Source organism: Ochotona princeps, chromosome 1 (assembly GCF_030435755.1).
Source record: "Ochotona princeps isolate mOchPri1 chromosome 1, mOchPri1.hap1, whole genome shotgun sequence".
Taxonomy (NCBI): Eukaryota; Metazoa; Chordata; class Mammalia; order Lagomorpha; family Ochotonidae; genus Ochotona; species Ochotona princeps.
In genome coordinates, this window is record NC_080832.1 from 103,529,937 (window position 1) to 103,557,714 (window position 27,778).

The 27,778-nt window shown below is 34.9% G+C and overlaps 1 protein-coding gene across 1 annotated transcript in view; it reads left to right on the forward strand.

Moving 5' to 3' along the window:
• SUPT3H (SPT3 homolog, SAGA and STAGA complex component) overlaps positions 1-27,778 on the forward strand; it is a 385,298-nt gene that overhangs the window by 149,666 nt on the left and 207,854 nt on the right. The window contains exon 3 of the mRNA XM_058662338.1: positions 23,746-23,830. Coding sequence (XP_058518321.1) covers positions 23,746-23,830 — 85 coding nt within the window. The remainder of the gene's footprint in view (positions 1-23,745; positions 23,831-27,778) is intronic.

Genomic DNA, 27,778 nt, shown 5'->3' on the forward strand with positions numbered 1-27,778 from the left:
GCAGATATCCAGGGACAATCTCCCACCTATAATATTTTGGAAAGTCATATTTTTATGGCAAGAATGTAATTTTGTATTTAATATTGTTTGTGAAACAATGAGTACTTGTCATAATAATGGAAATTAATTTTATGGAGTCCACTGCATGTTACAAAGCCATTTGAACTTTATACAAGTTCAGTAAGATGGGCAAGACAGGAGCTTGGTTATCTTTTTTAGTGAGAGTAACAAGTCTGAGTTATTTAATAAACCTGTATTTTCATTTGTTAGTGAAAAGTATCTGGAAATGGTAGTTCAAACATTTATGCTGCTTGACTTATTCAGAAAACTATTCTGGCCAAATTATTTCCATTTCTCTGAGATATAATTATCACATCTGCAAAATATAATAAAGGGCACCTTGTCTTCAAAAAGTTACTGAGAAATATTGCATGAGGTGACTGCAAATGTTTTGGATATGTTAGTACTTTCTAACAAATGAAATACATTATTACCAACAAGTAGAATTTAGCCTTATAAGTGAATAAAATTAATATCAAATATTAATATGGAAATAACATCTGTGGGTTCAGTCATATACAGTAATAAAAAGCAGATTGACTTTTACATCTAGTTTAGGAAATAGTGTTTTCTCTCCAGTGCAACTGAAATTTAAATGTATTCATTAGAAAACTTTATCTTCAGATATTTTAATTTTTATTATAGGTACTAATTCCTATAACTAGCGTATAGTGATTTTTATTATTATGCTGTTTTTTTCCAGTTTAGTATTATGACTCAAATGCTTAGACTGTTGCTTACTTTCAAGAACAACCTTTTCAGAGAACAAAGCAAAACTATAAAAAAAAAACCCTCTGAAGCTTTATTGAAAGAATTGTGGTTTGAGCTTATATATAACAATTGATTTTAATTACCTATTTTATAAGAACTGATGTGAAAGATACTAATATATGCTTTTATTTTGACCATGTTATTAGAAACCCATGCATATTTGGGGTCCATTGGTTATATACAGAGTTGGAAATATATTAACTTGTGATGTATCTTGAATAAAGATAGTATAGTAATAAAGAAAAGGTAAATTGCAAGCTTTCAATAATAAAGCCTTAGAATATAAAGCCACTTTCATTAAAATTTGTCACAACATTGTTTGAGAGTTGGCATGCTAGCAGGGGCTGAACTAATTACTATCGTGATGATGGTAGTAGTAGTACTGAGAAGATACCTCAGGCTCTTGATCTTCATTCACTGTTCTGTGTGGGTGCTAATGAGAAGTCATTGCTCCAGTGAGTTTCTTCCAAATTCAAAGTTAAGGGATAGCTTTAATAAGCTCTGATGAAAAGGGTTGATAGGAAGAATGCAGTGCCCACAGCTGGGTCTATAAAGAACAGGAACAATCATGTGCACAGATAGTCATAAAAGCGTTATTTACAACCACTGAAAAGTGAAAATTAATGCAAAGGTTCAGTAACAGGATTTTATTATACATAAAATTGTCGTACCTAAGCTTTGGAGTCTTATTTGGTCAACAGATAGTTGTACTGACAATATAGTACATTGTGATGAACCTTGAAAACTTTGTGCTTGCTACGTAATACAGACACCAAATAGCTGTGTATAGAATATCCAGAATATGAATATCTGTAGGAATAAAAAGTTGGTTAATGGCTAATTGAGCAGGAAAAGAGTGAGAGAAGATACAGGGCTGGGGATTGACTTACTGACAGTGGGTAGAGAAGTTCTTTCTGGGTTGATGAAGGTATTTTAAGATCAGAGTGGGGTGATAGTTTCGTAACACTGTGAATTTACTAAACTCCTTTGAGCCACATGCTTTAAATAGTTGAATTTTATGGTTTGTTAGTTAAATCTGAATGCAATTATTAAATATAATCTTTATTATACTCTGATCACCTGGTTTTCTTGTAACGCTTGGCATGCTGCTTTTACCAATCATTAATCTATCCTCTTTTAAATTTTTATTATATCAGTTTTATTTACTTGAGAGGGAGAAATGGGTGTGGGTAGAAAGGAAGGAGAAGAGACAGAGGGAGAAAGAGAGAGAGAGAGAGAGGGGGGAAAAAAGAGAGAGAATCTTCCATCCATCCACTAGTTAATTGTCCACATACCTGCAGCATAGTCAAGATCAAAGCCTAGGTCTTGAACTCCATCCTGGTCTCCATGTGAGGGGCAAGCACCCAAGTATTTTAGCCATCATCTGCTGCCTCCTAGGTTGTCCATTAGTAGGATGCTGACATTGAGAGTGAGCAGATGTGGATCTTAAGCACTGCAATACTGGATGTATCCGAACTGGCGTACTTTTGCTTTATATTTACTATTTTAATAAATTATATCTTTTAAACATGGTGGGGGAAGAAAAAGAGGGGAAGAAGGAGGGAAGTTTAAAGATAAAAAGAGAGATTGTCACTCCCCCAAGAAAAGCATCCCCAACAAGCATCACAACTGAAAAGAAAGAAGCAAAATTGTTTTTACTCACAGATGATGTGGTCTTCCATAGAGAAGTGCTAAAAAAAAATGATAACTTAAAAATTATCATACCGTCCAGGATTCAAAATCAAAGTGCATTCATATCTTTCTATAACTAAGCAGTTAAAGTTAGAAAAACAAATTTAAAACAATACATTTGTAGTAGCATGAAAATATTAAATGGGAATAAATTTAAAATGTGACAGTTCTATAAAATGATAATCACAAAACATTTCTGAGGGTAATTAAAGAGGAGCAAAGTAAATGAAGACATATCACAACTAAATTGAGTGCTGCTTTTCCTCAAATTGACTTATTGGTGTATTCAACCTCAATCATCAAATAGCATGCTTTTCTTAAAATAGAAGTTGATACCCTCAACACAAGATTTGCATGAAAACGGGTAAGAGCCAAAGCAGTTTTTAAAATGAACAATGTATTGGATTTTATTCTAATTTCAAGATTCCTTAAAATGTAATATGGTGCAATAATCAAGGCAATGTAATCCTGGCAGGATATGTCTATAGATCAGTGGAACAGAATGGTCTAGAAACAGATCCATATGTATAATTAATTGATTTCTGCAAAAATGTTGACGTTACTCAATGACGAAAAAACAGCTTTTTCACAAATTGTTCTGAGTCAATTGAACATTTTTACTGAAGAAAAATGAATATGCAGTTACAGACCAGGAAAAATGTTCTTAATGCTTATGTTAAACAAAGGATTTGTAGCCAAAATAGATGTATAGTGGTTGTATTTCAATAATAAAATTTTAAACAAGCCAATTAAAAATTGGCAAGAGACTTACATTAGCACTTTACAAAGGCAGGCATATTAAATGCCAGTTAGCTCATGGAAAAGCACTGAGCAATGTGCGTCTTGAGAAAAATATAGAAGTATAATGAGATATTAGTGTAACACTATCGGCTTATTACATGGCAGTCTCTGCAGCTCTCCCTATATTTGCTGTGGTTTCCTTTTCTCATAGTTTCTGCATGGTCCTTTTTTCTATCTTATGATTTTTAATTGCTTGGACTTCTGTTGGAGTTCGCTATAAATTATTACTTCCTTGGTTTTGATTCCTTCTCCCTAGCCTGCTTTGTACTCTTGACTAGTTTTTCCGAGAAAATAATGGTAATCAGCTAGTATGTTTTAGTGAAGAAAGCTTTTATGTTGGTTCACCTCATATCCCCCCTGGTTGCTAGTAAATACGTATCTTCATACCAATTGGCTACAGCCCAAGTATTGAGACTGTTGGGCTAATGATTTTATTCATTTTTGTAACTACTTCATGTCCAGTGTGTATAAGCATCCTGCCACGCGAAAATGCTCAATTAATATTTACTAAATTTGAACGAGCTACAGTTGCACCTTTGGTATCTGTGTGGGACTGAGGATACCAAAATTCCTGAATACTAAAATCCTTTATATAAAGTATGTTTTTTTGCATATTGCCTAATCCTTCCATTTACTTTAAATCATCTGTATTTAAAATCTAATGTGCTATAAATATTTTTGCAGTTAGTTGTTATTATCTATTCTTTAAGGAATAATAGCCAGAAAAAATTGTTGACAATTTTAAAGTGTTGACAAATTTTTTTTTTAATTTGTTGGCAGAAATATACACAGAAGTGGAGGGAGAAAGAGAGTGCTATCATCTGCTGTTTCATTCTCCAAATGTCCCTGACAGCCAGGACTAAGCCAGGCTCAAGTCAGGAGATGGGATTTTGATTTGGGGGATTCGGCTCCTTCTGAGGAATGTGCCATAGAGGGGGTTGCAGGCAGGAGCAGAGCCAAGACTCAGTCCCAGAAAGTCTAGTGTGAGATGCAGGGATCATCCTAAGGGCTAGGCCAGACTCCTACCCTGTCCTTTCCATGTTGGATCTGCAGTTAATTGAGTCCATGAATGAGAAACCTGGAGATATAAATGGCCAATTGTATATCTGACAAAAGGGTTGAATGTGACTGCTTAACTTGAAGAGTACAATAATATATGAATACAATATTTTAAAACTTTACTGGGAAATGTGATTAAGATTTATTTTGGTGAAAAAGTTTTTTAACTCCAGGTTTAATTTGTTGTATTTAGATTTATGATCCATACAGATGGCTTTGTCAAGGAAATATATTCATGATTTCTTGTTCTTTTTGAATTTGGAGAATATCTTAACACTTAAAAGTACAGTACTGACTCCGGAGGCAGAGTCCAAGTTTGTGTTTTTTGGGACAAATTACTAATTTCTGAAATACTTCATTTTCCTTGTTTTTAAAATGGTGATGTATTCCTGCCTCGTAGTACTACTGTGAGCATTGAATGATTAAATGTTGTCAAGTGCCTAGAAAAATGCTTGGCACACTTTATGATGGCAATGTTCATAATTGTTATTATTTGCACTACTGGTATTCGTTTTAGGGGGGAAACAGCATTATTCACATCAAGTATAGTAAAGGAGTCAGTTTTCTGAGCCCATAATGTGTTTTATCAGCACAGATTTTTAAAGGCAAGACTTTTCTTCAAAGCCCCTTTTCTCGTTTTGAAAGAAGTTAAATTATAGAGATGTTAAAATGTAGGGATCCAAGTGGAATATTCTAAGAAACTTTCATGTCTGAGAAAAAACACACAATAAGGCCTGGTCCTTTGCCTGTTAAATCCTAATGTCCCTTTGTGGCCACCACTGTGTTTCTTTTACTCTAAATTCTGGGTACCTTCTTGGGAGGACAGACTTGTTCAGTGCCCTTAACTGTAACATTTCTGACACTATCATTCATATCTTCTGGATGGAACCTTTAATTATCAATCTCAGAGTGTCCTGTAAATCTTCATTTAGAAATTCCTTCTGAACTCTTGCTGAAAAGTAGTTACTGTGCACTGTGTGTGTGTGTAGCAGCTGTTTGCCAAAGATAAAAAAAAAAAATGACCGTTTTAATTTGCTTTAAAAATACCCACTGGCACTGGTTCTCATTACAGATGTGTGGTTGTGTAGCATTTCATTTTTAAAATGTGTATCCATCTTTTTTCAGTTCTAAAGGAGTCCAAAGAAACCATCTAAAAATCTTAAAAATAACCACTAAACCTTCAGTGTTTTTGGTTTTTAAAAATTCTCAAGGGAGGACATTTTTTATCTTGGACCTAAGTTTCATACAGGGTGGCCCATTTACAAGAGGCCTTGTACACAGCCACATTATTAAATGGGAGCTGTTCTAAATAGGCCACCCTGTAAATCAGTAGCGATTTTTTTTTCTCGCAATGGATATTTACTTCTTCGCACACTTTGGAGTTTAGTGCAACTTTTCAGTTGCAGTACTTGATAAGCGGTCCTGAAATTTAAATTTGGGTATCCAGATGAGATTGAAATGCCCAAATTGGAGTTCACAGATGTGAAGAAGCTTGTAAGTTCATATTGTATGAGCTGGAGTGTGGATTTCTTTGAAAATCTGTGTATCTCATTTTAAAAAACTTTTTAAAATGGTAAAAAAGAAGTAAAGTGAAATGGAAACTTTTAACATACATAGTAATATAACTTTGAACTATCTTTTACTGGAAACCTTTCAAGGTAGAACAGATGTCCTTTAAAAAAAATAGGGTCAGTAGTTCTCAAAATTTTAATCCACACGTTCAGAGTACAAACTATTTTTTAAAAAATAAAGCTGCACCAGAAATGAAATTCTACTTGAGCCCTCATATGTCTAGCCCTGGTTTTGCTAAAGTCTGCCCCCGCAAAATTTGCAGGGCTCAGAACATGAAGGTGAATGGAGATTCATGTGCTAATGTGTCAGCTTTGCTGCCTCTGAGAGCACACATCAAAACCAGCAGACAAACAAGGATTGCATGGCAAATGGCATTATTTAAAAAAATGACATTTTTTTTGGTACCAACATCTTTTGCATCCAAATTCTCTGAGAAACTTGAGAATCTAAGTATATCTACTAGTTACACCTGCCTGCTCTAGAGCAGTGTGTATTTTTGTTTCAACAGCAGTATAAAACCCTAAATTTGTGACATTCTGATGCAGTTGCACTTTGTTCTTAGAAATATACAGAAGACTTTTCCCTTGGGCCTGTCTGGTGTTACTGACCAGAATAGCTGAGTTACAGCTAATGTTGTGCCAGTGATGAGTGTGACATTCACACTCAGAGTAAGATTCTTCTCAACACGTCTCAGGGTGATGTTGTTAACTCATGTCTAATTCTAACAGACTTCTCAACTTCTGCTTTAAAAATTAATGGGATCCTGATCTCCAGGATGTCCTTTATTTGCCTCTCCTAAATTTATTACCAAGGAGATCTCTTACTACATTTCTGCAGTTCTAAATAATTCTTGCCCAAACTAGTTTTCTTACACAATTTGAGGTCATTATACTTGGAGGGACTATGGTTAATGGTTGGATGAGAACATGCTGCCCTGTTTTATCTGCAACACATTGCTGAATAATACTTAAGGGGGAAAAGAATAGAAAAGATCTCTGAAGAATTGTGTAATTTGAAAACCTGTGAAGGAAAAACAAAATAAAAAGTTATAACAGTTAATTATGGCCTCAGTAAATCCATCAGCTTCCTATGGGTAAATGTAAAGAAATTCAAAGTTCAGTTCTCGTTAAGATTCCTAGTAAGTCCATATTTTCAAAGTTGTTCTCTTAAAATGTAGGATGAACATAATTGGGGTCATTCTTAATAGTAATAGTCAACTACCTTTAATTAAAGTTAGATAAATAATTCATGTGTTCTCTCTGAAAATAGCAACAAAAAGTTAATTACCAATTTTGTGGTAGCCTGGATGTAACTGACGTAGTTTATTAATTATTGAGTGATTTTGATTGAAGACCATATCTCAATTATCCTTTTTTCTTTTGTTTTTGTTTTTCTAAACATCAAGCAAGACTATGGTGCTATATACATCCATTTATAAAGCATTTAATGAAAATGCTAAAGCATAGCTATTATATGAACAGAGTACCTGGGTTAGATAGAAATGCTCTTGTTTTAAGAAAAGTATTGCTTTTATTCTTTCATATAGTAACTTTGCCATGCAGAAGAGGGAATAAAGAAATTAAAGTGAATTTTCTGGGTGCTGATTTTTTTTCCTTTTTTGTCCATTTGGAGAGACAGTAACCTTTAGTCATGACAACACACTGGGAATTTTTAGCAGAGGTGCCATGTGATGACAGAGGATACCAAGGACCCCTCACTGACACCACTCATCTACTTCATTCAGAATGTTTTCGTGTGACATCAAGGAACAGCAAATAGATATGTTTCTGTCTTTCTTTTTGATATCTTTCTACCAAGTTGGAGAACATTTGCTTGAATAAGGTGTAAAAAAGATGAGACATGAACTGTAGCTATATTTCATTTTAACATGATGATAACTTCTGAAGATTTTATTATTATTTGAAAAGCACAATTAGAGAGAGAGAGATATCATCCACTGGTCCACTCCCCAAATGGCCACAAATACCGAAGTTGCAAGCAAGGATGTTCTTCTTAGTCTCCCATGTGGGTTCAGGAGCCCAAGTTCTGGGGCTCCCCTCCGCTGCCTTCCCAGCCTGTTACCAAGGTGTTTGATGGGAAGTAGAGCTGCCAGGACTCAAGCTTTTGCCCATATGGGATGCTGACACTCTGGCTTATTATTTCTGGCTTATTATTTCTTCATTGGATGGTGGCAAATGTTATTTCAAAATAACAGTGATAAGCGTTACAAAGAAAAAGCATTCCTATTAACTTTGATCTATTTAATATTAGTTTCATTAAAGACTAGCATGATAGTGCATTCTGTCAAACCATTTGCAATGCTGCATTTCTTATAGAAGAACTGGTTGGAGTCCTGGGTACTCTGATCCAGCTTGTGATACAGCTTTCTGCTAATGCACCTGGAAAAGGAGTAAGTGATGGCCAAAAACCTGGAGCTCTGCTACTTCTGTGGAAAAGCAGGATGTGTTTTTGGCTCGTGGCTTCAGCCTGGCCCAGCCCTGTCCATTGTGATCACTCAGGAAGTGAACAAGCAGATGGTAGACATTTTTCTGTTTGGATGACCACTGCTCTGTAGTATATCTTTGTGGAGAGCGGGACTATGCCCCAAGATGGCGCTTGTTATTGTCTTTTCACGGCACAAAGGCAGTAAACAAGTTTTAGGAAGTTGCAGAAGATTGGTTCAAGGTCTCATGCAGTCTGCATGGTGTGCGCATGATCAGAGTTATGATTGGTGTGTGTGTGTGCATGATCAAGGCTATGATTGGTGTGTTTGATGCGTGGCCATCAAATTGGAATTGGCTGTTGATAGGGTGTTTTTTTTTTTTTTTAAGATTTATTTTTATTATAAAGTCAGATATACAGAGAGGAAGAGAGACTGAGAGGAAGATCTTCCGTCCGATGTTTCACTCCCCAAGTGAGCTGCAACGGGCCAGTGCTGCGCCAATCCGAAGCCGGGAACCAGGACCCTCTTCCAGGTCTCCCACACGGGTGCAGTGTCCCAATGCATTGGGCCGTCCTTGACTGCTTTCCCAGGCCACAAGCAGGGAGCTGGATGGGAAGTGGAGCTGCGCACATATGGGATCCCGGGGTTTTCAAGGCGAGGACCTCAGCCGTTAGGCCACGCCGCCGGGCCCTGTTGATAGGATTTTAACCTAAGTTTGAGAGAGAACAAAGAGGAGGAGTGGTAGAGTAGTAGTAGTAGTAGAAGAGGAAGCCTGTAAATATGCTGTAGTTACTGCCCTTCTGTATTATACTTGGATTTCTTGTTTTGTTATGTTATATAATTAGTTTGTCCTTCAATAAATCCTCATAAGAGCAAGCACCTGTGTTGGAGCATCACTCACTGGACGAGGGACCCCGTTTTATCTTGGGCATTTGAATTGTGATTCTGTAGCTTTATTTTTATTCTTCAGGATAGCTTTGGCTATTCATGGTCTCTTGTATTTCCAGTTGAATATTTTTTATATCATCTTTTTATTTCTGAGAAGAGTGTTGTGGGGATTTTGATTAGGATCACATTGACTCTGTGTAGGAGTTTCAGTAATATGAACATTTTGATATGTTGATTATATTGATCCAGGAACATGGTAGACTTCTCTGATTTTCAATGGATTCTTTTTCTTTTTTGAATGTTTTATAATTTTCATTACAGAAGTCTTCCACTAATTTGGTTAGACTTATTCTGAAATATATAAGGTTCTTCTCTGCTATTTTAAAAGGACTGTACTTACAAGTTTTTTTCTCAACTATGAAGTTTTTTGTGTATATACTAAGGCTGTCAATTTATGTTTATTGATTTTGTACCCTGCTACCCTGCCACACTTTCCAATAATCCCCTGATTGAGTCTTTTGGTTGTCCTATTTATAGAATCATGTCATGTGTGAACAGGGATAATTTTAAATCCTTGTTTGTAATTTGAACTTTTTAAATTACTTTTTTTATGCCTAATAGTTCCTGTGGGAGCTTTCAGTACTATGTTGAATAGCAGTGGTGAAAGTGGACCTCTTTGTGTATTATTCTTGTAACATGTACTAAAAGGTGCTATAGACAGCCTGTTAGTTTTCTATTCCCTTTCCCATCTGCCAGCCAAAAACCCCACCCAAGTCTGGTATAGACTGTTGTAGGCAATTGAATTAGAAACAGCATAACAGGTGAGAATATAGTGGTAGTGAACAAATTAATTTTTCATTTTTTTGAAAGTTGCATCTTATGTATGCAGAATTTATAATTTCTTCATTCTGGCATTCAGGTCATCTTCCTAAACTGGCTTAAAAATGCATTTGTGCCTGGTGTTCTGGTGCAGTGAGTTAAGCTGCTACCTCTGGTATTGATGACTGTTATTGGAGCATCAGTTTCAGTTCTGACTGCTCTGCTTCTGAATCAGCTTCCTGCTAATATGCCTGGAAAGTCAGCAGAAGATCCCACACATACTTACGCTTCTGCCTACCTGTGTGGGTGGTCTAGATGGGGTCCCTAGTTCCTGATATTGACCAGGACCAGTTCTGACTGACTGTGGCAATTTGGGGAATGATCCAGTAGATGAAGATCTCTCTTTTTCAGATGGGTGAATGGATAGCTCAATAGATAGATTTTTAAAAATGCACAAATTGAAAAGGGCTGGATGCATTAAGATCTATTTAACTTGAAATTTTAAATATTTTGAGTAATCCAGGTGTGAATGATATGGCTATATTCTAAACATGATTTTATAGTTTTTTGGGGGGGATCTGGAGAGGGACAATTCCCTGTTGTTGAAAAAAATTAGAAAAATATCTAATATTTTAGTTCCCAATAAATACTCAAGAAATCAAAGGGTTTACATCTGTTTAAATGCTGAAAAACTTGAGGACCCACGACATAAGTCATATTATATCCCTTTCCCACTCAGAGCTGCATAAGCATTCACTGTTAAAAGACTAAAGAGATTATCTAAAGCATTTGAGATATGAAATTTCTTCCCAATAAAGGAAACTCTTATATTTACTTCTATGGTAACTTGAAGTTATGGCAATAAGAAACCTGAGATTCCTAGAGTCATTTGGTGGAAAGCTCCAGTGCTGAACATTTTCTTTAGCTTGTCTGTTTCCCAGAATCTCTGTATATGGTTTATGAATGTTGTTGATTTCTTTAGGCTGCATGGAAATCTTCACTTTGAATTAATCAGTTTTCAAGTATGATTATTAATAATGAATTGGAAGATATATGAAATGGTAAGATTAATCCTATGTATAATTATTCTGGTATTTGTGTAGTAAGGCATATATTTTCAGGTTTTAGCTTTAGGGGGATTTTCCCATTTTTTAGTTGATTAAATTTTCAATTTTGACCCAGAACCATAAGAACTTTCATGTGATTTATGCTAAAAGTCATCATGGATTTTCTCAGTTACATGGTTTTTATATTTACAATTAATTCTTGAGATTTAAATGTAAAGTGAGCCTCATGGGGTGAACGTAGTTCTTTGATTAAAGGGAACTATTTGTTTACATTTGATTGAATTTTTAAAAATTCTTCCGTATTTCCATGTTTTGGTGATTGATTTGAAAAAGCATTTGGTTGTCTAATTATCCATTTTTTTCTCTTAATCTTTTAAATTTAACTTTTATATCCTTTATGCATTAGTCTGCATTTCTGCACGTATTACTTGTAGTTGTCAAAAAGTCATTTCTAATTTTGTTCTAATGTCATCCAGTATCCTTCAGTTACCACCATAATTGCACATGTGCTTATTGCTTTTTACTGCTTTTAAGTTTTAGTGTAGTAGAGATTGAATAAGTTTCCAGTTTCTATGGAAAAAATATTATAATAGTGGAGATCTGTAGTGAGACTAGGAGGAATTGAAATCTATTTTGCCTATCGTTAAATACACATTTAAATATGCGAGTAGTATTTTGTTTTATCCTTAAAATTTATCCACAAATTTAAACGAGACATATTCTCCTTGTATTCAAAGGGGGAAAACCTGGTTAATAGAAAAATGTGATGTAAAAATAAGGTTGTCAAAGGAGTTGTATGGAAGCATCTACAAGAATGACAATTTCAATACTTGCCAAAATGATGTTGTATAAGAAAAGACCCCAAAATCTTGGTAGGAAAACCTGATCATTTATGCTTGTGTGTTCAGTTACCACAACTCTAGGCAACTCTAGCAACCTTGACTGGGATTTTGTCAATCCAAGGCTCAATTGAGTATCAGCTGATCTTGTGTGACTCAGCTGGGATAACTGGAGTGATTAACTTGTGTTCCATTTTTTTCTGCTCTCCCAGCAGATTAGTCTGGTCATGTTTTCAGTGGTAGAATGCAACAGAACAAGTTGAAATGCTTTAGTGCTTTTTAGCTCTGCTTGTACACATCTGCTTAGCATCGCAGTTTCCAAAGAATGTATGGTTGAGATCAATTATTCTGCTACTGTATGTGAAATTTCTTAGCAGCAGGATTTGACAGATAGTATGAAGTAAATAGTGAGTTAATGCTGTCAATGTGATATGTCATAGAGGAATGCCTAAGTTAACCTGGGGATTAGGAAAATGTTCCAAGGATGGTGTCCCTTGAATTAAATTTTGAAGGCATTGAGTGACTGAGAGAGGAAAAAGAAGACAAAAGGTGGAATGATGTAAAAGTCCTTTTTGTGATCAGCTAACTACAGGTACTACATGTCAGGGAAAAAGCATGCGTGGCTGGAAACAAAACAAAACTGTAGACAGAGCCAGTTTTTAAAGGCTTTTAGTTTTGTGCAAAGCAGTCTGAGATTTGTGAGATTCTCTGAAGCAATGCCCAGAATCTTGAATTCAATTTTATTGATATTGGACCCTACGCATAACTGAATCACAATTAGGCTAATAGTAGGTACCTGTACAGTTGTCACTTGTTACCTGCAGATTTAGCACTTGCAACTTCAACCAACCTTTGCACAGAAATATTTGGAAAGAAAATGGCATCTATTTCAATATGTGCAGATTTTCCTCCTAATTATTGTCCTGTAAAAAATTCAGTGCAACAACTATTTACACTGCACTTACACTGTGTATTAGATATTATAATAATGTATGACTATATATTATATAGGATGATGTGCAAAGGTTATGAACAAATGCTGTGCCATTTTACATAAAGGACTTTGACATCCTGCAGTTTGATATTCAGGGGTGCCTTGATCCTACCCTTGTTTATAACAAAGAACTACAGTATTCTGTAATGTAAGTACAGTTTTTATTAACTCTTTTAGTATACTTAGAAAATTTCATATGTTCATTCTAAGCTAAAAGTACAGACTAAACATCGCGCATTGCAATTTAAAGATTAATATATGAAATTTCAGTAATATATGTGTAAGAATTCATGAAACATTCTTATTTACACATGCCAAAATTTGAAACTCTAAGCAATAATTTAAAGCAAAACCAAAGGATCATTCAATGTATATGTTTATTCTCAGTAAAATTATTATATATTATTGTGTCTCACCAGCTTTCTCATGTCATCACTTTCTCCCCATGTTTTGGAGAATAAAATGAAAATGTATATCTTTTGAGTATACTAAGTTACATTTTCATTTGAGGTAAATAGTTGAGCCCAGAGATAAGTTTTTCCTAATTTTCTCAGAACAAAAGTGATTGTTGTCCATTTTACAATATTCCAGAAAGATAATTGTCCTGGACAGTTCATGATTCAAACTGAAGCCCTTCTTGATGGAATAAGAGGAACACATTATGTAGTACAAATAGAAAATATTATGTATTTTCCAATTGGCAGTCACAGATACTGCACAGTTAATTTTCAGGTTGAATAATTTGTAATATAATTGTTTTACAGTTTTTTCTGTATTGTTAACTTACAGCTTTATTTACCTTATGTTATGGTATATGGGAACATAACCATTGCAAATAACATCTCTTTCAATACAAAAAATTCATACAAGTAGAGTACTTCCTTATTTCAGCAAGAAGTTCAGTATCATCCACTTTAAATACCTGATTATGAGGTTGAGAATTATAGTGTAAATAAACTCATCTTGAAAGCTGTCCTGAATTTTCTTAGCCCACAAAGTGTTGATTATTGTATCTATTATTGTGATAATATCTTTTTGTACATATCTCTTTAGTATCTATCTCTTCATATTGGCTTGTGACTTTTTCAGGTCTTGGAATTTTTATTCCTTTTGTTTATCAAATTTTTTGGAATTGCTTGCACCAAAGGAAAAGCTGGATGGACCTCAATATATGAACTACACTGATTTAAGTGAGAATTGAAACTGGCTATAATTAAGAAAGTCTTTGAGAGATACACCATTTACAATGGGACTTAAATAAGACATGGAAGATCTTCAATCTGAAGACTTTTGGGAATGCATGGTTTCTTCAGGTAGATTAGTGGTTGCCTTGGGTTAAGGGAATAGGGATTAGCTATAAATGGGCATGGGATGGTGTTTTGGAGAAATGTAAATGTTCAAAGATTATGTTGTTTTTAAGAGATGTTATTTAGCCAGTAATTAAAATACTTCTTAAAGCAAACTTTCATTTTTAAATAACTGTTATGCTAAAGAGGTAATTATTTCATGCAGTTCTAGGAAGTAGAAGCAATTCTACTTGTGGAAAGTTAAAAAAAAAAATTCACTTGGTATAAGGACTATTTTTCCCAGAGTCATAGGAATAAGTGAAGTTGGCTATTAGGAGATTAAAATTAGACAATTCATGTAAGTATGAACCATATTCCTGGTACATGGAATGCACTTAGTATTTATTGTTTCAGGAAAATAAATGTACAACATGTGTGTATTTTTTTCTTTCTAGAAAGAAAGTACTAAAATAATAACCATTGGTGATTTTAGGTGAAGTATATATAGTTACTTCTACTTTTTTCCTGTTTATTAAAAACTTCCAAAATAAGAAGATAGAAGAAGAAAAATGATACAAGATTGGGCTATTATAGTTTTGATATCTGAATTTCTTGAAAACCTTGCATCAAAGTGATGAAATTGCTATTTTAGTGTCTGAAATACTCAGATGAGATTGTTGTTGACTGATTGGCAGAATATAAAAGATGAGGAGCTGTCATTTTATAGTGGTCTGGTGAATAAAGAGAATGGGATCAGTCAATTTCTTAACCTGTGGAAACTCTAAACTTCTCAGATAGTAGAAAATTCGATGACTGACATAACATAAACTCACTGTATGTTATATCTATATTTATATCTATCTGTATCTACATACATACCCATAAATACACAAATACATACACACATTTAAATGATTTTATGAGGGTTAGAGAGAGAGGGAGAGGAGGAAAAAATCTCATTACTCCCAAAATGCACAAATGCTTGCAAGAGCTGGTGCTAAGGTTGAATCTGGGAGACAGAAGAACCCAATCATGTCTCACATGGCTGGCAGAGATCCTGCTATTTGAGCCACTGCTGTTACTGCCCAGTTTATATTAGCAACAAGCTGTGGCCAGGGGCAGGAGCTGGAAGTCAAAACCAAACACTCTGATAGGGGAATGTTTGTGTCTTAACTGGCATCTTAACCTCTAGGCTAAATGTCCTAAAAATAAATATCCTTTCCCAATAAATATTTTCTGAATGAGTAAATTAGTTTTTAAAACCCCAGATGTTAATAACAGTCACCAAAGTCATCATTTAAATTTGTTGTTTATAACTGACAAACATGGCTTTGAGGTTCTAGTGTATTAGGCTGAGGTTGGTTATCTGAACTCCTGTCACCAAAATCCTTGAGTTATTTGGGAGTCTTTTGCTTAAATACCTGTTTCCTAATTGATTCAGGTTTCCTAAATCCTAAATATCTAAATGGATTTAGAAAACTAAAATTATACACCATGAACATATTGAAATCCAAGTTTGTTTCCTGTAGAGTTTCTGAGAGCTTCTAATATGGTATCATGCTTCAGAAATAAAGAGAAGATAAAATATAAGGCATTTCCCAAACTCACATAACCATGAAATGCTTTGTTTCTTTAACACCCTCAATTTTGGAAATGTTTGTGTAATTTGCTACACTTTCCTTTCACTTTGTATGGCTTATCTTTCTTACAATTAGAAAAATGTAAATTTATTTTTATTGATTGGAGATGCAAACAGCTCTCATCAGCTGGTTTGTTCCCCAGTTACCTAAATCCGACAGATCTTGCTGGAAGAGAGGAATTGGAGCTCCATCTAGGTCTTCCATATGGGTAACAGGAAGTCAGCTATTTGAATTACCAAATGCTAACCCCCAGGGTTGACCTTGCTAGGAAGTTGGCATCAGGACTCAGAACTGGGAATCAATCCCATGCACTCTTATGTAAGATGTGTGTGTATTGACTGCTCTGGGAAATGCCTGATCCAGGGGCCAGCCTGATGGCTTAGTTGGCTAATTCTCTGACAAAAGCGCCAGCATCACATATGGACACTAGTTCATGTTGTGGCTGCTCAACTTCCCATCCAGCTTCCACCTTGTGGCCTGCAAAAGCACTGGAGGATGGCCCAAAGCCTTGGGACTCCTGTACCCATCCTGTACCCATGCGGGAGATCTGGAGAAAGCTCCTGTCTCCTATCTTTGGATCAGCTCAACTCTGACCATTGCAACCATTTGGGGAATAAATCAGTGGAAGGAATATCTTTCTCTCTGTATTTCCTTTCCTCTGTAAATCTACCTTTCCAAATAAATAAGTATATCAAATTTTAAAAAGAGAGAGAGAGAAATGCTTGCTTCTTATACAGTTAAAAATCTAAAGATCTGATACTGTACAGTTCTTCCTTATCTATATGACTATCTCAAAACAGATTGATTCTGTTGGACACTTTTGTGACTGCATATGTAAATCTCTTGACTTTCTCGAGTCTGATTCATGATTGATAAAAAATGAAGCATACCTTACAGTTTATTTTCAAATCATAGGTGTGGATAATTCTCAGTCATTGTAAGTTGTTATTGTGATTCTAGTATGTCTATTTCTAATTTTACTAATCTAATTTTCTTTACTATTTCAACAGAAATAAGATTATATAATATTAGTGTTGCACAACTTACATATATACTTTAAATGTTTGGAGGGATTGAAAATGATTTTCTTGAAGTCATGCCTTTTCCTCTGTAAAAAGCCTGAAGAATTTTAATTACACAAAATAATTGAACCAAGTACTTTTTATATTCATTATTAATCTTTCATAAATTACGTTAAGTTAATTTGTATATTCTGTTGTTGTCTTTACCCATCTGGTATAGTATTGTATCAAAAAAAAAGTTTTGGATGAGTTAGATGTCCCAACTTTTGCTTCTGACTGAATTTGTTTCATCGAGGTAGTTATTATTGTGTGTTACCTATGTTTTCCATCTGTTTAAGACAAAAATAAGTGGAATGAATTATTGGTTAAATCATTTCCTGATTAATTTACAGTAACTGCTGTACTTCACTTTCATTGTTTTCCTAATCCACAAATGGAAACTGTTTATGAAAGGCTGTTTTATACTGTTATCCTTTTTAGTTTGAAAATGAGAATATTTGCTTTTTGGAAATAGAGGTTTATATAAATTATATGTCCACATATTTGGAAGATATAGTAATGAATGTTGAAAAATTTATTAAACAAGAAAAATCCCCAACAATCAAGAAAATTATTTATCTATCATTTTGACTTTCTCAAAGCCATTACTAGGTACATTTATTTATTCCTTTGAAAAGCAGATGAAAAAAGTGACAGCTATGAATATTTGAGATTTTTAAAATAAAATAAGGATAATTTACATGTTTTTCACACTTTTTGACTTCTTATAGCATCTTTATTAAGACAGAGGTGACGTTACAAGAATAATTATGATGGTTGGAGGTAACATGGATGATGTGAGATAAACTTCTATAGAATATCCTTAAGTTCTAATTTTCAGTCAAATGGACATTTTTATACTACTGATCTATAGATATCTATTCTGATATAACAAAGAAAGGAGCACTATTTCTGGCCTAACTTATTCTTTCAGTAGCTATTATGATGTTGAATATTTCTAGAGTAAAAGCATTACACACTTTTATTCTTATATGACTGAACATGATCAAACGTCAAGATTCCCCTGGTACATTCTGATGGTGGACAAACCAATATCAGTAAATATTAAGAATGACATAATAAGTCTATTGTCGGTGTTTGCACATGCTGTCTCATGCCAGATTAACTGCCTAGAGGACTAGGCAGAAGGCTGCAGCTTTCTGTTCACTGTAATTCATGTTAGGACAAATTCACAGGTCTGTAAAGCATAATGAAGTAAATGTTCTGAAAGCGAAAAGAACAATTTATTTTTGTAAAACATTCTTAAACTAAGACATGGTGACACCGTGTCCATTCCAAACTAATGTCAATTAGCTGAAGTAGGAAAACATCCAAACTACCAAAGCTAATTAAAAAAAAAAAAAAGCTCCTGAGACCACAGCAATTACTTAACCACAACATCCAAAATAGTTTAGCCACATTAGAGTTTGTAGCCAGTAGTAAATATTTTAAGCATCTCAGCATCCAAGAAGATGCATACATGACAGTAACGAAATGCTTCTTTGTTCTTGACTATGTCTGCTGTGCTCCTTGTCTTCTTAGTGCCTATCCTAACAGGCTCTGTCTTTCAAATTATTAGCAGTCTGATTCTTGCTTCTGTGGCAGATTCTTTTTTATTTAAGCTTAATTGATTCTTCCCTTCTGGGTTCTCTCCCTTCTCCCCCTCCTCCATGATATTCGCATAGTTGATTGTGGTGGGAAGGATACATGTCTAGGAGAAAGTGAGTGATACCACTGCTTTCAAATTTTCTTTTACTTCTTCCTGTATCTGGGGGGTGGGGAGGGGAGAAAAGAGGAGAAGCCACACCTAGAATCCCAACCACCTCAATACTCAGGGAGGGGGAATATCCACCTGATACCATCCCAGGGTCCACGGTGTGGAGCATGCTCTGGGGGTTCTGCTTAAGTGGTTTCCATAGTTCTGCAATGCTGTTGATTTCATTTATCTAAGGATGAGGAAATCCTTCTAGTGTCCATTGGCTGACTTAGTCCACCTTAGAGTCCATTTTCCCAGAAACTTGCTATCAAGCTTGGCTGGGATACTTGATCAATTTATACTGCTTTCCTCCCTCTGCTATGGTACCAGATGTCCTCTGCAGGCTCCAATGGACTGCCATCTTCTCCATGTGCATTTGGGTTTGCTTTCCACTGCTCCATCTCAGCCATTGAGGAGACCCGGTTGTGACACTTGCAGTCCACGACCTGACCAAAGTTCTCCCCATGGTTAGAGTTCTGAGTCCAGCAGTTCAGTGGGGGGCTCCCCGAAGAAACCTCATGAATTGATCTCAGACCTGACTTGTGTGTGTGTGTCAGTCTCGGTCCATCACCCACATCAGCTTATGCATGCACTGGTAGTTGCAGTGGCTGAGTCAGTTCTGTCTCCTGCCCTGTCTCTTAAGTAAATCAGTGGATGCTACAGCCAGCCCAGTCTAACCCTGCCCACCACACCCTCAGCCCTCATATACCAGCGGGAGCTTCTGCCTGGTCAGAGCGACCCCCAAAAACCCTCCCTAGGTCCACCCCCAGCACTGGTTTCTGTGCTTGCAAGTATGTCTTTCTCCCTGGTCTTAATCAGGAGTTGAAAATTTGAAAAGAAGAATTTTAGATTCAAAGGTAGAACTATAAAATAAAGTTGAAAAGAAAAGAATCTTACAAAATCCTGTGCTAGTATCTCCAGCCTTTATAAAAAAATTCTAAGCGACAATGGGATATTTTTGGAGTTTGTTTTGCATGTAAAACTGGTAATATATTCTAGCTTTACTTTCTTTGCTCCTATTATTTTTATTGATTTATTTCATGGCTTTAGTTATTAGAAAGCTATTTTTCTTCTTTTACTGATAATACCCCATTTGCAATTAAATGTAAGAATTTTCTTAGAATAGTGTTACTTCATTCTTGAAGACATGGGTTATAGGATTTAAGGTTTGTAGTTGCTTTTGTAAATCATATCAACCCTCTGGAAAGGCATCTGTAAATCGTATAGTCATTTTCTTTCATTGTTAAGTCATGGAAACACTGACCAGTGGCTTACTCATGACAACATCTTTTATCAACAGTGCAGGAACTAGAACCAGGTTATCTAAATCCCAAATTTTTCTGTTGTTTTGTTTTGTTTCCTGTTTTAGCTGACTTCCCCTTGTTTGTAGTTGATGGGCAGGATGTAGTACAACTTTCAGCTGCATTAGCACACTCTTTGTAGCTGGACATTGTTTAGATGAACTGTTTGCAATCAGCTGTTCCCCCGAGTCGTGCCTGCAACTGCAAAGAGATACCAGTTGTAAGTCAAAACATAGAAAAGTGTTATCTCCAGTAGAAAGTCCTCCTGAGCTGTTTGTTTCTCTACTTTTGGACCTAGATCTGACATAAACAGAGTAACTGAAGGCGAATGTTTGTTTTCATTACTAATTATTTTTTAAACAGGTTTTTTGTTTTGTTTTTTTTTTGCTTGTGCAGGTTTTACCACAAGTGTATCATGATCTTTTTGGGCAAACTATACTGGCTGTTTTAATGGAGAATAGTTTGGGAAGCCACTGAGTCTCAGGAAAAACTCAGATATGCCTATGTGAGAGCAAAAACCATTTTCTCGTGTTAATTAATAAAACATTTATTTTAATATTTGTGTACCTTCAGCCTGCTTCAGTACTTCTTTTGTTTGTTTCATGCTCTTTGTTCTCATGTATTTGTTATAACTTGAAACATATACATACTACCTGTGTTAGTAAAAGTATAAAAAGTTATAAAAGTATATTTCCTTTTTCTCATCTATAATTTCTACCATTAAAAGAGTTTAGATTTGAGTGCCTTTCATAATTGGGCATAAGTGGATGTCAGGAGAGTGAATCCGTCATTACATAACAACCTTTTGGCGAAATGAAATTATACTATAGAATTTACAGGGACACTTAAAGGAGAATTGCCGTAACTGGGAAATATTGTAGTTTTGTTGTTGGCGGGGGCGGGGAACACAATGTATTATTGACTTTGTATGTTCTAAAATATTTATTATGTTTATTTTTAAATTATCTCTAAGTTTTCGGTTTTTATTTTAGCACTTTCCATTCATACCTTTTTTCCTTCAATACTTATTTATGTATAACTTCTCTTCCAGTGTTAGACTAAATTGAGAAGATACATCACAAACAGAAATCTTAAAAGTCCTAAATTCTACAAGTTTTTTTTGTGGGGTTTGTGTGTGTCTCTATGTGTGTGTTAACAGGAAGTCACAACTGTCTTTAACATTCATCTTCTTCTATCTCAGTGTTAAGTTGTAAAACTTAAACAGTGTTAAGACTATTTGTGAATGTTCTTATTTATTTCATATATTCGCACTGTACTTGACAAAGAAGTTATACAGTTGATTGTGTTCAACTGTATAACTTCATTGCAACATTCAGTTCTGGAAGTGAATGAGATAATTCCGATTTGGGTAAGAAGTTTGGGTGAATTAGTTCTATGATCATCATTAAGATGATTCCAATAAGATTGCTATGGACCCACTAGCAATTATGGCTTTCAGAGTTATACTTCTTCCTAAAATGGAGGGGTACTAATTATATTAATGAAACAATAAGATGGGGTAGATAGTCTTTTCAGGTTTTCTGGGAAACCTCTATTGGCAGCTCATCTATCAGTAGTGGTGTTATTACCAGCATCTAGGCAATATTGGAAGGAACTGGATATTAGATTCCATCAATGGGAGTAGACCCAGAACAAGTGAATCGAGTTGTCAGTGGTAAAGGGGGTCTGTAAGGTTTTAAAAAAAAAAAGTCAGACAAGTATTGTGAATATGAATTACTTGTGTTTAATAGGTTTACATATTTTATAAGTACATATTAAATTTAGTTAATTCTGACTGTCAAAGTAACATGGGACAAATTTTCTGCTCCACATGTTACAGAAATATTGTGCCCAGGTCATCTGCAGACAACTACAAAGCTTTCAGTGGAAGCTTTAAACATGTGACTTAAAGATCTTAAAGCGTTTCTTTGGAGATCTTAAGTAGGGCGTGAAACATCATTTTACTAGTGTAATGGTGAAGATGAAGCACAATGAAAGGCAAGACTATGAGAGGTAGAAGTGCTTCCCTCAAAACATAAGTTGACCAGTGAGGAGCAAAGGTCCTGGCAGCAGTTTTGCAGGGATATGGTTGAGGCATTTTGCTTAAGAACCTACCTTCTTAATAAGAATATATTTTGAGAATGTTAGCTGTATCTTAAGCAAAAAAATGCCCAGGAAAGCTTCAGCAGTGTCCCTGTCCACCCAACAATGTGTCCGTTTATTCTTCTTATCAAACAGGGACAGTTATATGAGAGTTTAGATTAGAAATCATTATCCATGTACTTAACAGTTCTTGATTTCTTTTTATTTTCTAACTATAAAAATCTTTTTAACTAAAATACTACTTTCAAATGGTTAAATTCCAGAATTCTCAGTTCCTAGTGGAGGAGCTAAATGGTGTCTCTTTCATGGTGTTCTTGACTCTGATTGAGTTTAGATTTGATGTTTTTAATTTTTATCTGTTAATTTGCTTTGTCCACAAATCTTGCTTTAGAAGTTAACTTGTATGCATTAGTTTTGTGTGCTTAATTTTTAGTTTCTTGGTTGTTTTCACTCTCGTGATTTTTGTTTCTGAGCTTACACAGTGAGTTTTGATTTTGACGTCATGTCCCCCAATATGGCTGTTGAGACTCTTTCAGATTTTTGTTTTAAATATACTCTTGAAAAGATGCTACCAGATATCTCTCATCACTATCAATATAAATTAATTCAAATTCTTTTTTACTTTATTTTAAGCTATGTGTATAGCATGCATTCTAAAGTAGATTTTTCGTTAATAGTTATTAAGTGAGATTTTTTTCCCTCTTTTTTTATTACTTACGCATTTTGAAACTTGACTTCGATCAGCAAAGTTCATTTATGGGTTAAATATTTTCTGCACTGAAAAGATCACCATCATGAGTATTAGGTCTCTCAGCTTTATACTGAATACTTCAAACTGACTTGCTGGAGGCGCCCATGTTCTTTTCTATATGTTGATTAGATAATGCAGCTCAATGCATTTTCGAGATTGCTGTGATTAAATTCTAGATTGCTATGAATAATGTACTTATTCATTCCTTCATTATAAATTTTGGATGTGGTGTTTTATCAGGTGGAACATATTTTGTCACTTGGTTATGCTTTGTGTTTTCTACACTGCTAGTTAAGGCATATCTTTGATACAAGTTTTAGCAATATTACTATACATTTTCAGTTGTTCTTACTAGAGAGGATTTGTGGCATAACTTGCCCTCCACATGAAAATTGGGAAGCAGACTTCTGGGACGTATTTTCTAATCAGTTGTTAAAAATCTATTTATACTTAATGAAATATCATAATGGAAGACCTTCACATTTTTCTGAGTGAAAATTATGTTACATACTTTTGAAAGTATGCTTATTACCATGCTTTTTTGTTCATTTCTTTGTGGTAGTAAGATTTTCTGGTTGCCAGTAGTATGAAGTTGTGCTGTGGTATTTTGCATTTGCATGCCTTTCAGAATACTGTACATATTAAGAAATCGCATGGCTAACGTTCCACTTTTCTTTGGAAGTTGCAACTTGTATAGGAAATGTTAATTTTCTTCATCTAGCGAAACTTGTACATCAGTTTATTCATTTGAGAAATCAATTTATGTTGTCTTTATTGACATGATTCTTGTAATGACTGACTTCTTAGCCTTCTTAGAATCCTTAATGTTTGTTTGTTGATAGGTTTTCTTTAGGTGATGCCAGGAGGCCTCTTCATGAAACAGTGATTTTGGTAGAAGATGTGGTGCATACTCAGTTAACTAATCTGGTAAGAGAATTTTAATTTTATTTGGTATTTCTTTTTCAACAGTATGCTTTTATTAGTATCACAGTCCAAATTATTTTCTAAAAAGATACTTATTTATATATGATATTCATTTTGTCAACCTCACTGAGGCAAATCTATACATAGCAATATTTACTATTTGTAAAATATCCATCCATTCATTCACTTATGATTCAATCAATCGATTGATCAATACAATCAGAAAGTTACGGTAATACATTTCAGGTGTTCTTATGGAAACAAAATAACAGATTTTGGAAGTATCTAAATTGATCTGTTTTTATTGTAGTCAGAAAATGAAAGTTTCTTATAAGACAGGAAGGAATTTGTTCATCTGTGTCACTATAAAAAACCAAGTGTCAGGCCCAGCGGCGTGGCCTAGCAGCTAAAGTCCTCTGCCTTAAGCGCCCCGGGATCCCATATGGGCACCGGTTCTAATCCCGGCAGCTCCACTTCCCATCCAGTTCCCTGCTTGTGGCCTGGGAAAGCAGTCGAGGATGGCCCAATGCTTTGGGACCCTGCACCCGTGTGGGAGACCTGGAAGAGGTTCCTGGTTCCCAGCTTCGGATCGGCGCAGCACTGGCCATTGTGGCTCACTTGGGGAGTGAATCATCAGATGGAAGATCTTCCTCTCTGTCTCTCCTCCTCTCTGTACATCCAGCTTTCCAATAATAATAAATCTTTGCAAAAAAAAAAAAAGAAAATAAAAAAAACCAAGTGTCCGTTTTCCCAAAGATGGAATGTAATCAATAAACTAGTCTTTTATTTCCACTTGATTTTCAAAACCAGTTCTTTATGCTTGAGTTGTATGCTGTTTAGTAATCATTAATAACTAAACCTGTTTGCATATTAAGGCAGATTTGAATGATGTTCTCAGGAGTAGAAAGCCTATTTTTTAAACATATCTAAGTTCCTTCATTTAGGCATTAATGACAAATTTGGCCATTGGTCTATCAGATCATCTCTGATCAAACCATATTGGTTTCCAGTTCAGTTATGAACGATGTTTTTTAAATGTGCGTTGAGGAAAAGGATGAAGCAGAAGCCTCGGAGTCAGATTTTCCAGGTTTTCACACCTGTCTGGGGTAACTGAAAATTTTAGAGAGTAGTGTAGTCAGGAAAATGGATACAGTAACCTGCATATTATATGTAGAATAGTAAAAGATACAACATTTTTTAAAGATTTATTTTATTTTTAGTGGGAAGTCAAATATACAGAGAAGAGACAGAGAGGAAATTCTTCCATCCATTGATTCACTCCCCAACTGGCCACAATGGCCAGAGCTGCACTGATCCAAAGCCTAGAGCCTGGAGCCTGGAGCCGCCTCCAGGTCTCTCACGCGGGTGCATGTTCCCAAGGCTTTTAGCCTTCCTTCACTGCTTTCCCAGGCCACAAGCAGGGAGTTGGACAGGAAGCGGGGTGGCCTGGATTAGAACTGGTGCCCATATAGGATCCTGGCGCATGCAAGGTGAGGACTTTAGCCACAAGGCTACCACACTGGGCTCTCAACAAGTCAAGTCTTGTGAAGCCAGATAGAATGAGAATTGTGTGTTTACTCACAAGGTATTACTATGTTGGGTCCCAAAGTATTCTGAACTGTGTATCTAGGGGGTGAAGACCTTAGATTTAAAAGAAAATGTGAAGCTTAGAATATGCAGGATTTTTGAGCAAAGGTTTAGAAGTAAGAGAAAAGCAGAGAGGAAAAATTATTCCTAACCAGTTGGGAGAATGTCAGTTTTATGAATTAACATGAATTAGTCTGGAAGAAGGAAAAGTTTATGGAGAAATAATGATTTAATTAGTGCATTTGACACTAAGATTGATGGAACAATCCGTATGACAGTCAGATCTACCATGACAGTTGTTAACGTTTGCCTCAGTGAAAAGCTGATGGATACTAAGTTGTTACTGCATTTTATGTGTCCTAACTTGGTATGTTTTCCTTTGTTAATCATTCTAAATTTCGCTCCTCTGGTTATTTCTGGAAAATCCCCAAGAGTTTATGAGCCATCATTTGGGAAATGCTAGTAAAGTGGGAAATATTTTGGAGACAAACCACTAGGTTTGAATTTTGGCTCTGTAACTTTCAAGAAGTGCAATCTTGACCATATTCCTTAATCCATCTGATATCCTCTTTACTCTTGTGTCAAAATTTACCTGTCTGGCAGGAATTACAGATGATTATGTATGTAAATGACTTACCACTGATTCACACTATTCACCACAGAAAATTCTTTTAAATTAATGACTGTTGAAAATTGTAATCCCAAGTCTAAGTCATTAGGAATAATGAAGCCTCGGAGGCAAAGGCACTCAAGAGCCAGGAAGAGACTGTGAAGATCCAAATGCTATTGTGTTTCTGGGGCCAGTTTGCTCTTTGAAATGTTACACCTTGCACAGTTTTAGCTGTGTGTTAGAATTCTTAGATCTCAGTTTAGATCATTGATTGTATGTGAAGTTCCCTTGAGTTCCATCAGCCCTCAAGTTCCTAAATTTGTGAATCCATTTCAATCCTGGGAGCTTGGAACACTTTTGATAAACATTATACCTTCTTGTTGTTTGCCTGTGTTATGATCACTGAAATTAATCTGTGAGGAAAACAAGAACATAGTATTGCCTAAAACATATATTTTTATTCAAGAAATCCTTGAATGTTCTCCTTCATGATTTTTGAATCCTCATATTTTGTATTTTAGTGATAACTGCTGTGTTTAGTTTTGTTTATTTTCCAGTCATGATGGTTTTCAGAATGTTTATGAAAACAAATTGGAAAAAGCCAATAGTGATATGGAATTTGAGAGAGAACACAGCAAACAGAGATTGGTAGACAGCAGAGTTCAAATCCCCAAAAGACTACTGCTCTAAAAGGAACATGTATTTATAAAATTATTATTATTATTAATCTTGAGTTAGGTAATACTATGGTTGCACTTTGTAAAATGTGTAACTATTTTGATATTAACTTCCTTTCATTATTATTATTGACAATCACTTTTTAAATTTGTGTTTTAAGATTCTTTATAAAAAGTTTATATTGAGAATTGTTTATCTGAAATATTGATAGTTGTAGGTAGCATTTTTAGTAGATCATATTTAACATTCATATTTTAGATATATTCTCTCGCTAAAAGGATTTAGGGGGAATCAGTTGAATTTATCAGATTCATATAATCTTCTCTGTGTGTGAATTGACCTTCAAAGCATTTTAATATTAATTCCTTGAAATTTGTGTAGCAAACTTGTGTTCAGGGAAATGCCTAAGATTCAGTAGCCTTTTTGGATGCTTAATAATTAATAATGGCATTTATTATATTGGAAAATACTATTTATCACCAAATAAATTAATGATGCATAGTATTTATATACTTGTATCTGGATTTAACACCACTTTTCAAAATTTGTATTATTAAAAGTAAAATCTTCAAAACACAGATTCTTAAAATTTAAATTTGCATAATATATCTTGTAACTTCTAATAATCAACTTAATCTGATTTTAAAATTTTTTAAATATATTTTTTTATTTCTGAATTATGTTGTACAATTTAGTACAGGTAGTTTCAAAACAGAATATTTTATTTGAGAGAAAGTTTGGTTTGTTAAGTGAATTGTGCAATTATAGGTAAATGTGGTCATTGCTGCTTTTAATCTTTTTTGTTACATACCTGATTGGAAATAACAGGTTTTTAAAAATATTTTGCATTTCTTACACTGACACCTAGTGTTCATTATTTCTGATATCTCAAATGTTAAATTTTATTTATTAATCACTATAGAAACAGATTTATAGTCCACATGTTTTCAGTAGTGCACTTGTCCACATCAATAATACTTACAGCTACTTATGTAAAGTTATAATGCAGTTGTTGAGGCTATTTGAATGCAGAAAAACTCAAGAAGCATAGAGTTGTAGATGTGGAAGATTGAGTT